Source organism: Bos grunniens, chromosome 1, assembly GCF_055505025.1.
Source record: "Bos grunniens cultivar Pamir isolate PY7600 chromosome 1, Bosgru_T2T1.0, whole genome shotgun sequence".
NCBI lineage: Eukaryota > Metazoa > Chordata > Mammalia > Artiodactyla > Bovidae > Bos > Bos grunniens.
The window spans coordinates 115,666,569-115,683,238 of record NC_141165.1 but is presented as its reverse complement, the minus strand read 5'-3'; the positions used below and the strand labels follow the sequence as shown (position 1 = coordinate 115,683,238).

General features: G+C 37.6%; 1 protein-coding gene across 5 annotated transcripts in view; it reads left to right on the top strand.

Annotated features, from left to right (window-relative positions):
* EPHA6 (EPH receptor A6) overlaps window positions 1–16,670 on the top strand; it is a 1,018,620-nt gene that overhangs the window by 766,134 nt on the left and 235,816 nt on the right. For all 5 annotated transcript variants that reach the window (XM_086411211.1, XM_086411193.1, XM_086411202.1 and 2 more), the window contains one exon: window positions 1,103–1,288. In XM_086411211.1, coding sequence (XP_086267337.1) covers window positions 1,103–1,288 — 186 coding nt within the window. The remainder of the gene's footprint in view (window positions 1–1,102; window positions 1,289–16,670) is intronic.

The following is a 16,670-nucleotide window of genomic DNA, read 5'->3' as shown; positions in this document are numbered from 1 at the left end:
ATAGAAAAATGTTCTGGAATGTCGAGCTTTATTGAATTTATTGCATTGCATGAGAAAGCCTCTGACCTCCCTTCTCACAATAACTCCTGTAGTCAGCCTTGTCTCCTACTGCCCTATATCCATGTCACTGTTTACTGTTTCTGATCTTTGAATCTTTGTCTTCATTTCCCTCTCTCCATATACCCCTGTCAGAAATTTTGCTGCTTTTCTTGAGTATACAAATCCTACCAATCGGTCAAGGTCCAGCAAAAGTTCCATCTCCTTGAAGAAGTCTTCCAGCTCCTATTGTTCTTACTGAAATAATACAGCATTTGCGAGCATTGGTTCTTAGGTTCCCAAGTGTTTCATTATTCAGTGTTTCATCTAAATTCTCCTAACAGATTATAAGCTGCAAAGAACAGACATCAACTCTTATACATCTTTTAAACCCACAGCACTCTAGCACTAGATACATTTGTAGTAAATTCATGATAAATATTTGTCTGTTTTTTAATCTGTCCGTTGGAGCCATTGCTGAACTATAGATGATCTTACTGCACTTATATTCAAACCATGCGATGTACAATTTAGCCTCTATAGTCACTCATTATAGTTGAGTTCAGTGTGATCCTTTCAATATGTATGTATGCCAGTTGACCCTAGCATTGATTTCTAATACCAGTAAAGCCCAGACATATGGTTTGTGGAATCAAATCAACTACATATGCCTGAAGGATTCCCTGAATAGAGCAGGCATTTGGCCCATATATCAGTATTGAGAACAGGAACAGGAAATGTTATGCAGTGATTGCTTTTCTATAGAATTACATTAGCATCACGCATTCTGCTAGTCATAATTTCTCAGCACATCAGGGCTATCTATCAATGGTACTTCCTGTGGTACAGCATATGAAAATGCATTCCATTATTCATTATAAATGATGCTGATCAGGCATATGTCATTACAAATTAAATTTTTAAAGAAGAGATCTCTATGTAAAAATGGCACACTTGAGAGTCACTATTTTAAAAAAGCATGAACATGGTACTTTGTGGCAATTTGGTTTTTCTGGAATATAAGTATTCTGTTGAAAGAAAGAACTACTTTTGTTCATATTTTTAGGTGAATTTGGAGAAGTTTGTAGTGGGCGTTTGAAAACACCAGGGAAAAGAGAGATCCCAGTTGCCATCAAAACTTTGAAAGGTGGCCACATGGATCGGCAAAGAAGAGATTTCTTAAGAGAAGCAAGTATCATGGGTCAGTTTGACCATCCAAACATCATTCGCTTAGAAGGTGTTGTCACAAAAAGTAAGTACTGATTTTCTTTTATATATCTCTCTCAATTATTTTTTTAAATGTTTAATAGCAATATCACAGCTATTACAAGGATAACTCAGTTCAGATGTCATGTTCAGATATCACCCCTCAGAGTCTTGGTATTAGGCTATGACAATATCAGAGTTTGCATTGGTTGCCAAACAGCTTTGAAATGCTTTTTATTACCTGTGAAGCATTTGCTAATTTAGCTTGAAGTAATATATCAAGGTAAAGGGTTATATATGTTTTTCTAATTTCTATAAGCAATTCACTTCTTCTAAAAGTGCCTAAATTTCAGTATAGGAAAAGCATTTAAAATACTGGGGGTCATTAAGTTAGTTCTATTTGGAAATAGATGTCATATACAAATGTAGAATGCATTATCTAAAGTAAAGCTTTTAAATAAAAAGTTCTTTATGCAACCCATCTTTATAAATGCCATTAGAACTATATTATTTTAATTTATACAAAATCAAGAAATGAATCACAGTTTCTGAAATAAAAATCCTGTTTTTACAGAAATAGGATCAAAAACCATTCCTTTGGGAAAAAAACTTTATTAAAAATCCCAAATTAATCTATACTCCAAGAAACAGATTGCAATATATTCATTTTTATTTGAATAATGACAAGATATAAAGCTTAATATTTTTCCTTATTTTATTCACTAATGAGTCATAATATATAAAACTCAATACAGAATGGCATAAAAAAACTCATAAAAATTATTTAAATCTTTAAGAGGCATTTTTCTTTCATAAAACTGAATATTTTTAAAACTATGTAAATGAAATTGAAATTTCATGTTATATTTGGGGAAGAAAAGTGTAAAAGCTTACTAAAAACATGTAATTGTGCCTGGAACTCAAAAGTCCTTCTCACAGGCATTGGCTAACATGCTACCCAAGGAGAGCAGATTACTGATAGCCATGGTAGCTTGGAGGACACTAAAGAATGCTTTTGATTTCAACTGTTGCTGTGGGCTAAAAACTTAGTGGCCTTAGTAGAACCTTCCAGTATTCATGCCCTTGTGTTGTTCTCTTCCAAATTGATTCTGGGCTTGTTCATGTGACTAGCCTTGGCCTGTGGTGCATTAACAAGTGTGAGCAAGTGGAAGCATCTTACATGTCTGTACAGTGGAGCTTGTCCTTTGGAAACACTCTGACACATGACTCAGTCTCAAGTGCTAAGCAAAGCCAGTCCATATGGAGGGGCCACATGCAGTATACTGCAAAGAAGAGTACTGAGGCATTTTAGTCACAAGAGCTCCCAGCAGATAGTCAATACTGAATGGCAGGTTTGTGAAAAACTATCTCAGACATTACAGTCCCTACTTACCAGCACCAGATGGCTGCAGCTGCAATTGATATTTTGTGGAGCAAAGGAACCACCCAGTTTAGTCCAGTCAACCCATAAAATCATGAGAGTTAATAAAGTGGCTGTTTTAATTTGCTCATTTTGGATAGTTTATTACACAGCAATATATAACCAAACCAAACACCAGTTAGAATTCCACTCCTGCCACTGAAGATTTGTATAGTGTATGGATGTGAGAGTTGGCCTGTGAAGAAAGCTGAGTGCCGAAGAATTGATGCTTTTGAACTGTGGTGTTGGAGAAGACTCTTAAGAGTCCCTTGAACTGTGGTGTTGGAGAAGACTCTTGAGAGTCCCTTGGACTTGGAGATCCAACCAGTCAATCCTAAAGGAAATCAGTCCTGAATATTCATTGGAAGGACTGATGCTAAAGCTGAAACTCCAGTACTTTGGCCACCTCATGCAAAAAGTTGACTCACTGGAAAAGACTCTGGTGCTGGAAGGGATTGGGGGCAGGAGGAAAAGGGGACGACAGAGGATGAGATGGCTGGATGGCATCACCGACTCGATGGACGTGAGTTTGAGTGAACTCAGAGTTGGTGATTGACAGGGAGGCCTGGCGTGCTGCAATTCACGGGGTCACAAAGAGTCAGACACGACTGAGCAACTGAACTGAACTGAAGTAGATGATTTAACATCTCTATTGTTTACTTCCACATCTGTAAAATGGGACCAAAATGGCTCCTACCCAACAGGAATGCTAAAAAGATTAATTTTTAAATCTATAAAGCATTTAGATAGTGTGTAACTCACAGTAAGCCACATTAAATGGTAGCTGATCCCCTGGAGAAGAAAATGGCAACCCACTCCAGTATTCTTGCCTGGAAAATCCCATGGACAGAGGAACCTAGAAGGCTACAGTCCATGGGGTCGCCAGAGTGGGACAGGACTTAACAACTAAACCACCACATTATTGGTAATATAGTTTACCATTTCACTTTCATGGCAACTCTCATGCATACCCCTTGAAGCTCAGACAGGTTAATTAACCCACATGAAGACCTCTAAATCATAGTAAGTGGCATGGCTGATATTCAAATTGAGGTCTGTCTTACAGACTTGTGGCATTTTTTGTTTCTTTGCTTTTTATTTGCTATATCACAGGGAGTAAGTCAGACTATTACACTTTGTCTTATCTGAATTAAATAGCATTACATTAATGACAACCTGAATAAAATAACACAGTACTCTTTAAAAATAGGGAAAATATTTTGCTAAGTGGAATAAATCACCTCTTATTTTGTCAAATTTGGAGAGATCCAGATATGCCACAATACCTAGCAAAAATACTAATCTAAAAGACAGAGAGGAAACATGTTAATTATTTATTTTATGTTTTCTGACTTCCTTGCATTAATTTAGCATGAACATTTCAAGTTATTCCTTCTGTTTTCTATCTCTCTCTAGAAGAAAAAAGATGATTTTGAAGTTGGTTATGAATCTTTGCAAAGCATTTAAAATAATTTAAGTATGCTGTTGAAGTCCTCGTATGAGTATTTATGGGTGTTTATATCTGGAAATAAGTGCCCACAATAAATTTAAAGACCAGATATTTATTTTTTACCTATGATAAATCACACTCTGTGAATTATTCATGTATTCCTATGTGTTTTATTATCTACCAATATAATATTATATATAATTTGGCCTTATGAATTAGGAATCTTTTATTCTAAATCAACTGAATAGGTTTAATAGGATAATCTAAGGCACTTGTCTGCTAGTTTGAAATAATCAATTTATTTCACAAAAACATCCAAACAATTAGTCCAGTGATTGCTGTACACCTCTAACAATCTTGTATAAAGTTAAGACTGGTGACCTTTACATAGCCTAATTTGTATGATTCCTAAGAGAAAGTCCTTATTTCATATCAAGAAAAAGATTTAAAAAAAAGATAAAGACTAATTGAGAAAGGATAGATTCAATAGGCTTGTGAGTAGCAATAATCATTGTAATTTTCACTTGTAAGCATGAGACCCTGTGTGGGTTTGTGGTAGTGTGGTGATTCTGAGGTGGATGGTGGAGATGCAGAAAGGAATAATTGCCACAGAGATAAGTGGGCATGTTTATACTGTTATCTTCTTGACTCAAATGCTATGGGATTTTTAGGAGAAAGACAATAAATAAATGAATGCCTCATTCCCATAAATACATGATAATTGTTCCAAGATTGCCCTTAAGTGGCTAAGAGATAGCTAGCAATTAATGCTCCCTAAAGACTACCAATTGCATAAAAGATAATACTGACAAAGATAAAGATGCAGTGTAGGTTTATATGGTCATGTTAGTAGTGTCCTGGGGTTCTGAGAAATAATGCACAGACTCTCAGTTGAAAGTAATGTAAAATTACAGATCAAAATCTTCATCAGATCCTTTTATAAATTCTTAATATGCATAATTTTTCTCTTATATTAAGTTTTATCACTGAGGGATACATATTATAAAGTTCTTGGGAACACTTTTGCTGTTTCATACTTGTACATATAACTACTTTTATACTTCAAAGTTAAATGATTAAAAACTGTATTACATAAATAGGGGTGCCTGATAAGAGTTGAAACTATTTGTTTGATACACATTACAATTTCTTAACCTGCTAGAATGCAACTAATATAAAAAGAGTTTAATCCAGTTAAATCATATGCTTAGCACATACTTTTTCTCTAAGAAGCAAATGGAAGGCATCGGTTAGAGCACAGACTTATAGCTATTAGTACCATGGATAGTACTAATTTATAACAATTTATAACAGGTGATGTATACACCAATGTCATTAACTATATATCCAAAAGAGAAAGTTCTACCCTTCTGTAAAAAGATAAGAATTGTGATTAAATAATCACTCTTCAAAAGACTGGGCCTTCCATTTGAATTCATGATGATATGGAAAACCAAAAGCAGAGAGAATGAAGCACCTACCTCCCAGCTTAGGTAACAGCTAAATGTAAATGTACGAACTGTATCTCAATTAAATCATAAATCCAGTGAGGAATAATAGAAGTCAATCAGTACCTCAAACAGATTCCCAACATAAATTTATTTCATCATGGGATGTTGCTACAGACTCTGGAACAGCATAGAAGGTATAACAGAAAGTACTGGGCCTCCACACACCATCTTTAAACATTCCAGAAAACTGTGGTGGTGGTTTAGTCACTAAGTTGTGTCTGACTCTTGCAACCCCATGGACTGTTGCCTGCCAGGCTCCTCTGTCCATGGGATTCTCTAGGCAAGGATACTGGAATGGTTTGCAATTTCCTTCTCCAGGGGATCTTCCCAACCCTGGGATGGAACCTGAGTCTCCTTCACTGCGTGCAGATTCTTTACCGACTGAGTAGGTTCCTTCCAAGTAGTTTTGATGGGTCCACATAGATGCTAAATCTGAGAGTAGATTCAAGGTAGTCAAATAGACAGTAAATACACAAAATCTGCTTCTCTGCTCGCAAAATTGCATTTTACTTGTCAAGTAATACATTCTCGAAGATTGGGGGCAGGAGGAGAAGGGGATGACAGAGGATGAGATGGCTGGATGGCATCACCGACTCCATGGACGTAAGTGTGAGTGAACTCCAGGAGATGGTGATGGACAGGGAGGCCTGGTGTGCTGCGATTCATGGGGTCACAAAGAATCGGACACGACTGAGTGACTGAACTGAACTGATAGTAATCCAAATGAAAAATGAACTTGGATTACTAAAACAAGCTTGGAAACAATGAACTGCAATTTGGAAATGATAAGTTGGCAATGTCTTGGATGTTTGAAGACCTCTAGGACGTCTCTGAAGCCTTGGTGGGATTCTGGCATGCAGGTGCAAATGATGGACAGTGAAGGCACAAAATGGCAACCCACTCCAGGATTCTTGCCTGGAACATCCCACGGACAGAGAAGCCTGGCAGGCTACAGTCCATGGGGTCGCAAAGAGTTGGACAGGACTGAGTGACTAACACCCACACCCAAGGGCACAAAAGAACCTGGAAAATAGGACAGAAGCCACAACCTCAAAGAACACTATTGACAAAGGAGAAAAAAAAAGTTGAGAGCGTGAAAGTGGGAAGAGATACAACCCAAGGAAAAAAGGAAGATGAGAGACCACAAAAAGAATAAATTGAGATTGTATTTTCTCTCCTCTCCTAGCATCCTTAATATTGACTATTTACTGAAAATAGTGAAGGATTATTCTTGTACAGTTTCTGGAGTCTCAGTGGAATCTCAGGAGATTTACTGCAAAGTATTTGACATTTGGAATTATAATGTATACATATTGCAAAACAGAAAATGAGCCAAGTGTTGACTATAACAAACAATAAGAAGCTGACATAGTCTGGCGGCCCTGTGCATCACACTCTTCAAGCTGCACTGGGGCTAATTGGGATCACCAGCTTACTTTCTTTCTGCCAGAGTGTATGTCCCTCTTTACGAGACAGGATAAATGTCTGTATTCAGAAGGGATTTATCCTTGTCTCTTCAGTGTTTAAGTGTCTGAGTTTTCTCAAGGTCATTCACTCTAATCATTTCCCTAGATCTACAAACGGTACTATCTCCTTTCTGTGGTTCTTTCCCTTTCCTAAACCAGCCTGCTAATTATTGGGTAGAGAATTGGAGAAGGCAATGGCAACACACTCCAGTACTCTTGCCTGGAAAGTCCCATGGACGGAGGAGCCCAGTAGGCTGCAGTCCATGGGGTTGTGAAGAGTCGGACATGACTAAGCGACTTCACTTTCACTTTCACTTTTAACTTTCATGCATTGGAGAAGGAAATGGCAACCCACTCCAGTGCTCTTGCCTGGAGAATCCCAGGGACAGAGGAGCCTAGTGGGCTGCCGTCTATGGGGTCACACAGAGTCAGACACGATTGAAGTGACTTAGCAGCAGACTTTGATTCAGATTTTACTAGCTTTTCCACTAGTGTCCTTTTTCTCTTCTAAGACTTCATCCAGGGTCCCAAATTGCATTACTTATCACATCTTAGTCCAGTCTATGTTTAATCTGTGCAGTTCTTCAGTCTTCCCTTGTCTTTCATGACCTTGACACTTTTGCAAGAGTACTAGTTGGTGATTTTGTAAAATGTACATTAGTTTGGGTGTGGCCATTGCTTTTTCATGATTCAGTTTGTGGCTATGCATTTTTGCAGGAATATAACAAAAGTTACATATCCTCTTTAATGCACGGTATTGGGGAGGTTACATGATGTCCACGCACTTTACTCCTGGGGATGTTAACATGGGCCACATGGTTAAGGTGGTGTCATCTAGACTGCTCCACTGAAACGTTACTTTTCCCTTTTTGTAGTTGATGTATATTCAGAAGGAGATCTTTGCAACTATGCAAATATCCTGTTTTCCCTTAAACTTTTTCCCATTAATTTTTTAATATAAATTTATTTATTTTAATTGGAGGCTAATTACTTTACAATATTGTATTGGTTTTGCCATACATCAACATGAATCCGCCACAGACATACACGTGTTCCCCATCCTGAACCCCCCTCCCACCTCCCTCCCCATACCATCCCTCTGGGTCATCCCAGTGCACCAGCCCCAAGCTTCCTGTATCCTGCCTGGAACCTGGACTGGTGATTTGTTTCACATATGATAATATACATGTTTCAATGCCATTTTCCCAAATCATCCCACCCTCTCCCTCTCCCACAGAGTCCAAAAGTCTGTTCTATACATCTGTGTCTCTTTTGCTGTCTCGCATACAGAGTTGTCATTACCATCTTTCTAAATTCCATATATATGTGTTAGTATACTGTATTGGTGTTTTTCTTTCTGGCTTACTTCACTCTGTATAATAGGCTCCAGTTTCATCCACCTCATTAGAACTGATTCAAAGGTATTCTTTTTAATGGCTGAGTAATACTCCATTGTGTATATGTAGCACAGCTTTCTTATCCATTCATCTGCTGATGGACATCTAGGTTGCTTCCACGTCCTGGCTATTACAAACAGTGCTGCGATGAACATTGGGGTACACATGTCTCTTTCAATTCTGGTTTCCTCGGTGTGTAGGCTCAGCAGTAGGATTTCTGGGTCATTTTATCATGCATAATCAACCTTGCCTGCAACAATTACTACTGTTCTGTTTTTAATGGTGATGTTTCTACTTTCTTTCCTTCTGTATTAATCAGAACATTTATTTAAGGAAGAACTGTACTTTAAATGTTCTGTAAAGAATGTTCTTTAAATGGGATTATACAGGAAGCCTTTCAGAGCTGGCTTCTTTCTCTTAGGAGAATGTACTTGAGATTCATGCCTTTATTGTTGCTGAACAGTATTCCTTTGTGTGATGTATTGGTTCTACATTCAGTGGTTGAAGGACATCTGGGTTGTTTCCAGTTTGGATGATTATTTATAAAACTGCTGTAAACATTCATGTACAAGTCTCTTTGTAAGCACGTATTTTTGTTTATCTTAAAGAAATACCTAGGTGTGGGATGACAAAATCAAATGATAAATATATGTTTAATTTTTTAAGAAACTGCCAAACTGTTTTCCAAACCTGATGTACCATTTTACATTCCCACTAGTAATTAATGATAGTTTCTATTACTCTCATCAATGCTTGATACTTTTTTTTTCAATTAGCCATCTAAGTGAGTATATATTGGTGTCTTACTGTGACTTTAATTTGCATATCCCTATGACTATTGAATTTGATGAGCTTTCCATATGTTTTTTTCACTATCCATATATCTTCTTTGGTGAAGTATGTTGTCAGATTTTTACCCATATTCTTTCTTTGGGTTGTTTTCTCTTAATGTTGAGTTCTAAATGTTTTTTTTTTTTAATATGTATTTTTGGATATAGTTCTTTGTCTAAAATGTGTGTTTAAAATGTGATTTGTAGATATTTTTCCCCTTTTTAACTTGTTTTTCCATTCAATGAACATTGTCTTTAACAAAGTAACTGTTGTTTTATTCTGATAAAGTCTAATTCATTATTCCTTTTTTTACGGATTGTGCTTTGTGGTCTGATGTCAAAAAACTCTTTATCTTGACCAAGGTTACAAAGACTTTCTCTTTTATTAACTTTTAGAAGTTTTACATGGGCTTCCCTGGTGGCTCAGATGGTAAATAATCTGCCTGCTCATGCAGGAGACCTGGGTTTGATCCTGGGTTAGGAAGATCTCATGGAGAAGGCAATGGCAACCCACTCCAGTATTCTTGCCTGGAGAATTCCTTGGGCAGATGAGCCTGGTGGGCCACAGCCCATGCAGTCACAAAGAGTCAGACACAACTGAGTGACTAACACTTTCTCAGAAGATTTACATAGAGGTCTAAGATCCATTTTGAGTTAATTTTTACATAAAATGTGAGGTATGAGCCAAGGTTCTTTTGTATTTTTGTTTTTTTGTTTTTTTTGCATATGGATAATTTCAGCACCATTTGTTGAATTGTTATATTTTTTAAGATACGAAACTTGTTTTCCTCATTTTTAACTTACTTTCTTTGCTTAAAATCCTTCAAGGGATTTCCTTCACCCACAGGACAAAATTCATGCCCCTTCCACTCAGCATTTCTTTTATCTCCTGCCTTCTCTACCTCTTAGTTTATATTCTGTTAACAGTAAATCATTATTTGATTCATATTTCAAATGATATTCAAATTAATCTTTCAGTAAATCATTGATTGATCCCACATTTTATCATACTTGGCCTTCTTCTTGGAAATACTTCTTTTTCCCCCACCCTTATCACTCCTAACTCAGCCAGCAGGCTTGACTTATGAAGGATGACTCAGCTTGTATGAAACTTCTTTTCTTCATCTTTTTACTGGTAGATATCTATATTGCACTTAACATGTTATGCTATAATTACTTTTATATGTATGGGCCTGAAGTTTGTTTTTTTAACTCTATACCATAATGTTAGGACCTCTGCACCAACTTGGCAATGACCCTGAGTTTTTTTTCTGGGACACTCCCACCGGTCTGAGCTGCAGCAATGCATCTGTGCTGTCTTCTGTCCCTATTGGGGTTCCCTCTTACCTTCACACTTCCTTCCCACAGCCCTTGTCAGGGCTCAAGCACCCCAGCCACTGCCCATCAGTAGAGAAAAACTATCATGCCATTCATTTGCTTTCTGATAACTCTCAATTTACTGTTAATAAAGGATTAAACTAAGTGTGCTGGCCACTCCATATTCTCCACTTAGTCTTAATGTTCTGTCCTAGCTTGAATTCTCCTCTCAAAGTCCCTCTTGCCAAATCTCCAATATATACCCCCAATATATATTTTAAATTACTTTTAGGTAGAGGGGGAAATCCTATATTATATTGGAATGGGGATTTGGGGAGTCAATAGTCTCCTAAGGATAGCCTTAATTTTATTTATTGTGGTGCCTAACATGGTACTGAGCATACAGGAAATACTAAGTACACCCCAGGTGGTGCTAGCCGTAAAAAAAACTGCCTGCCAGTGCAGGAGACATAAGAGACGAGGGTTCGATCCCTGGGTTGGGAAGATCCCCTGGAGAAGGAAATGGCAACCCACTCCAGTATTCTTGCCTGGGAAATCCCATAGGCAGAGGAACCTGGTGGGCTACTGTCCATAGGGTCACAAAGATTTGGACAGGACTGAAGCAACTGAGAACACACGTATTTATAGATGAAGGAATATTGTAAGAAAGGTGGAAAAGGAAGCAAAGGATAGGGGTGGAACAAAAAGAAGAAAAAGGGAAGAAAGCAAAGAAGGAAACTAAATTTTCAAGAATTTCAAGCCCAGTTCTAAATTTGAACACTCACCAATGTCAGTTATATTTATATGAAATTGGCAGCTTTTCTCATAATTGTGTTTCTCTGTACTTTGGCAATTTTTCCTTCTGTACAGCAATCATATTTTAGTTGTTTTACTCCTATTAAATTTTAACTATATATGTATATGTGTGTGTGTGTGTGTATGTATCAGAGAAGGCAATGGCATCCCACTCCAGTACTCTTGTGTGGAAAATCCCATGGATGGAGGAGCCTGGTAGGCTGCAGTCCATGGGATCACTAAGAGTCGGACACGACTGAGCGACTTCACTTTCACTTTTCACTTTCATGCATTGGAGAAGGAAATGGCAACCCACTCCAGTGTTCTTGCCTGGAGATCCCAGGGATGGGGGAGCTTGGTGGGCTGCCGCCTATGGGGTCACACAGAGTCGGACACGACTAAAGCGACTTAGCAGCATATATATATATATAAAACATTATAGTTATTTAGGAACATGTCTTTTTCTACTATTCTAGAATCAACTTCAAAGTAAGACTACATTACCTGGTCTATAACTTATATGTTATAACACTCAATCTTAACTTTGGAATGGGTTAAGAATTACAGTAGTGTGTTTCCTCAGCCTGAGAAATAAAAGTAGGCATAACTTAGCCACTCATGATTGAGATATAGCCACAGAATGATGTGAATTTATTGACATTTTTATTAGGTTACATCAATCACTGTGAGTGAATTTATTCATTTTCCACTCCTCACAAATGTCAGCCAAAGACATCAGTGACTTTTTTTTAATCTTTTTCATTCAGATGCAATGACTGTTTTAGGATTCTTAGGCCTGAAAATAATGCATTGACCTTTTCCCCTAAACATTAATGGCATGATCCTTTTGAAATAAGGTCAGTTTTCATTTTGGCATAGCCATATATTATATGGGACACACTATTGTATTTGGTACAGAAATCCATAAATACAAAAAGCTATAGCACCTTTGTGACTTTGTCACTATTTCATATACTTAATTACTGAAGTATTCCATTACACTGAATGAAAGTATAAAAAAATGCCTTCCATTAGCTAGAGTTTATGTGATTTAATGATTTCTTTCATATAGATTAAATCTCACTGCAACAAATTCCAGGATACTCCCTAGGGAAAGCAACTCTGGATACAAAGTATAAGGGGGCTGGAGAAAATCAAGGAAAAAAAGGGACTGCTTAAAAAAAGGAAGATTTAAGGGTGAGGCCTAGCAGAATTTCTGAATTTGTTCCAGGAAAAGGAGAAGATAATTACTTCCCTAAAAGAGGATTTAAAATTAATATAATTATTTCTTACATGTTAGCTAAATAAATTTACTAAAACAAAAACAAAAGCCTCCCTTATGTCAACTCTGATGTTCCAAAATTTTCTGCCTCAATGAGACAGTATTTCTAGTCATACAAACCATTGGTAACAGACTCAGAAACTATTTCACATAAGTACCTCTAACTAAAAAGACAAAACAAAAAAAAAGTGGAAGACTGCATTTGTCAGTGATGAAAGTTTTAATTATACAATTTGTAAAGCTTAAAATTAGTGTTTTTACTAAGATGGCCCATATGGAACAATTGCTAAAACTGAAATAATGCTACCAGTTCTTTGATACAGTTCCCAGATTTTAGCTACAAGGGAAATTCTTAATTGCTAAGGAGGCCTACCCTTTAGTCTAATTACAGGAACCTATTCTTACTAAGTAGAATGTTGAGTACTGGCTAGGAAAGCTGAAGGGAAAAGAAAATTGATAGAGACTGATATGGATAGAGGAAATCCCTTTTTAAGTCAAATTTTAATCCATTCAACCTGATAAAGACTTCAAAGTAATGATTTTAAGATGCTCATTGATTTCAGAAGAATAGATGAACACAGTAAGAATTTCAACACAGGTTATAAAATGTAAAGAACCAAACAAGCTAAAGAATACAATAACTGAAATTTTAAAATATGCTAGAAGAAGTAAACTAGTTTAAATGATACAGAAAAAATGGATCAGCAGTCTGGAAGATTGATTAGTGGAAATCACCCAAGCTGAACAAGGGAAAAATTTTTTCAGCAAGGATAATTTAAGGGGCCTCTGGGAAAACTTCAAGCATACCAAAATTTTCATTATAGAAGCTGGAAAAGGAATAGAGAATGGAGCAGAGAACTTATTTGAATAGATAATAGCTGAAAGCATCTCTAACCTGGGGAAGGGAACAGACATCCAAGTTGCGAAGCACAAAGAGGCTCAACAAAATGAATATAATAAGGTCTACACCAAGATACATTATAATTAAAATGGCAAAACTTAAAGGTAAAGAGAGAATCTTAAAAGGAGCAAGAGGAAAGATACTGGTTACATACAAGAGAACTCTCATGAGACTATCAACTGACTTAGCAGCAGAAACTTTGCAGGCCAGTAAAGTTTATTGCTGGCAAGATATATTAAAGTGCATGTAGTCATCTCCAACTCCTTGCAACCCCTTTCCAGGCTCTTCTGTCCATGGAATTTTCCAGGCAAGAATACTGGAGTGGGCTATCATTTCCTTCTCCAGAGGATTTTCCCAACCCAAGAATTGAACCCATATCTCTCGTGTCGCCTGCATTGGCAGGCAGATTCTTTTCCACTGCACCAGCTGGGAAGCCCATATATTAAAGTGGTGTAAGATAAAACCTACAACCAAGAATATTCTGCCTAGCCAGGCTATTATTCAGATTTGAGGAGAAATAAAGAGTTTTACAGAAAAGCAAAAGCTAAAAGTTATTTCAGGAAATGTTAAAGTGACTTCTTTAAATGGAAAAGAGAAGAACACAGCTAGAAATATGAAAATTGCAAAAGGATAAAGCTCATTGGTAAAGGAAAATATCCAGTAGATTGACCACTTATAAGGTTATTAGGAATGTTAAAAAGTAAAAGTAGTAAAATTATTTCTATCCACAATAAGTAGTTAACTGATAACACAAAAATACAATGTCAAAAGCATCAAGCATAGATGAGGGTATAAAAATATACAGCAGTCAGAATTCATTACACTTTAAAGGGCCATCACTTAAAATAATCACGTAGGTATATAGGTATGTATATATGTATGTAAAAAACAAAGATCATGGCATCTGGTCCCATCACTTCATGGCAAATAGATGGGAAAACAATGGAAACAATGACAGACTTTATTTTCTTGGGCTCCAAAATCATTGCAGATGGTGACTGAAGCCATGAAATTAAAAGATGCTTGCTCCTTGGAAGAAAAGCTGTGACCAACCTAGACAGCATATTAGAAAGCAGAGGTATTTGCTGACAAATGTCCATCTAGTCAAAGCTATGGTTTTTCCAGCAGTCATGTATGAATGTGAGAGTTGGACCATAAAGAAGGCTGAGCAGTGAAGAAATGATGCTTTTGAACTGTGGTGTTGGAGAAGACTCTTGAGAGTCCCTTGGACTGCAAGGAGATCCAACCAGTCCATCCTAAAGAAAATCAGTCCTGAATATTCTCTGGAAGGCCTGATGCTGAAACTGCAATACTTTGGCCACCTGATGCAAAGAACTGACTCGTTTGAAAAGACCCTGATGCTGGGAAAAATTGAAGGCAGGAGGAGAAGGGGACAACAGAGGATTAAATGGGTGGATGGCATTACCGACTGGATGGACATGAGTTTGAGTAAGCTCCAGGAGTTGGTGATGGACAGGGAAGCCTGTTGTGCTGCAGTTCATAGGGTCTCAAAGAGTCAGACACAACTGAGTGACTGAACTGACTGATATCTATAGGTTGTTATATATGAACCTCAAGGTAACCACAAACCAAAAACCTAGATACATGCACACAAAGGAGTGCAAGCATGACACTAAAGATAACGTCCTACAAGATGGAAATAATTACAATCACAGAGGTTCTCCCCAAGGAACAAGGAGTCTGAGTCAACCTCAGGTTCCCCTGCCTGGGGGACCTGCTCCAGGAAGAGGATCCTCCAGAACACTAGGCTGTGAATGCTTTGAAGTCCAATGGAGTCTACTTTCAGGAGTTTCAGAGAGCTGTGGAAATAGAGACTGTATTCTTAAAGGGTATATACAAAATATCACAGGCTCCAGAACCAAGGGAGAAAGCGATGATTTAAAAAGAATGGAGATCAGATCCTCCTGCTGATCTTAGCGAGTCTCCCGTTGGACATAGTCCTGCCCACCAGAGGGCCCAGGACCTGACACCAATACCAGTGTGAGGATGTGAGACCCAGGACCCCCCGGACTGTTGCAGTCAGAGACTCTGGGATACAGGTCTACCTGCTAGCTGGCAGACACCTGCCCCAGGAAAGCCATAGCCCTGCAGCCTGCCATGGCAGAACCTATTCCACCCATCAGCAGACCAGCATGAGCTTTGGGACACCCCAGTCCTCAAAGCCAGCTGTGTGAAGAACAGGGCCCATCTACCAGAAAGCCAACAGCAGCTCTGATCCCTGGGCCCTGCAGCCACACCCCAAAATTCCACTCTTTTCACCCATGGGCCAGGCCTTCCAGGGTCCCATAACCAGCTGCTTCATGACCCAGCCCTACTAATCTCCCAAGACTGAACCAAGAAGTAATAGAAAATATGAACAGACCAATTACAAATAGTGAAACTGAATCAGTAATAATAATTTTTAAAAATTCCAACAAGCAGAAGTTTAGGACCAGATAGTTTCACAGATGAATCCTACCAAATATTTAGAGATGAGTTAACATCTGTCTTTCTCAAACTGTTTCAAAATTTGCAGAGGAAGAAATGCTTCCAAACTCATCTGCACAACCCTCATATCAAAACCAGACAAAAGATACCACAAAAAAGAAACTTAACAGGCTAATATAACTGATGAAAATACATGCAAAATTCCTCAATAAAATATTAGCAAACCAAATACAACAATAAATCAAAAGGATCCTGATCAAGTGAGATTCAACCCAGGGATGCAAGGATTTTTCAATATCTGCACATTAATCATTGTGATGCATTATACTAATAAACTGAAGAATAAATGCACAAAATTTTTTGAAAATATTCAGCATCCACTTATGATAAAAAGCTTTCCAGTTAATGGATATAGAGGGAACAAACATCAACACAATAAAGGTCATTTATAATAAACCCACAGCTAACATTATACTCAAAGTTGAAAAGCAGAAAACATTTCCTGTAAGATCAGGAACAATATAAGGATGCCCGTTCTTAACATTTTACTCAACATAGTATTAGAAGTCCTAGCCACAATAATCAGATGTAAAAGAAATGAAAGCAAACCG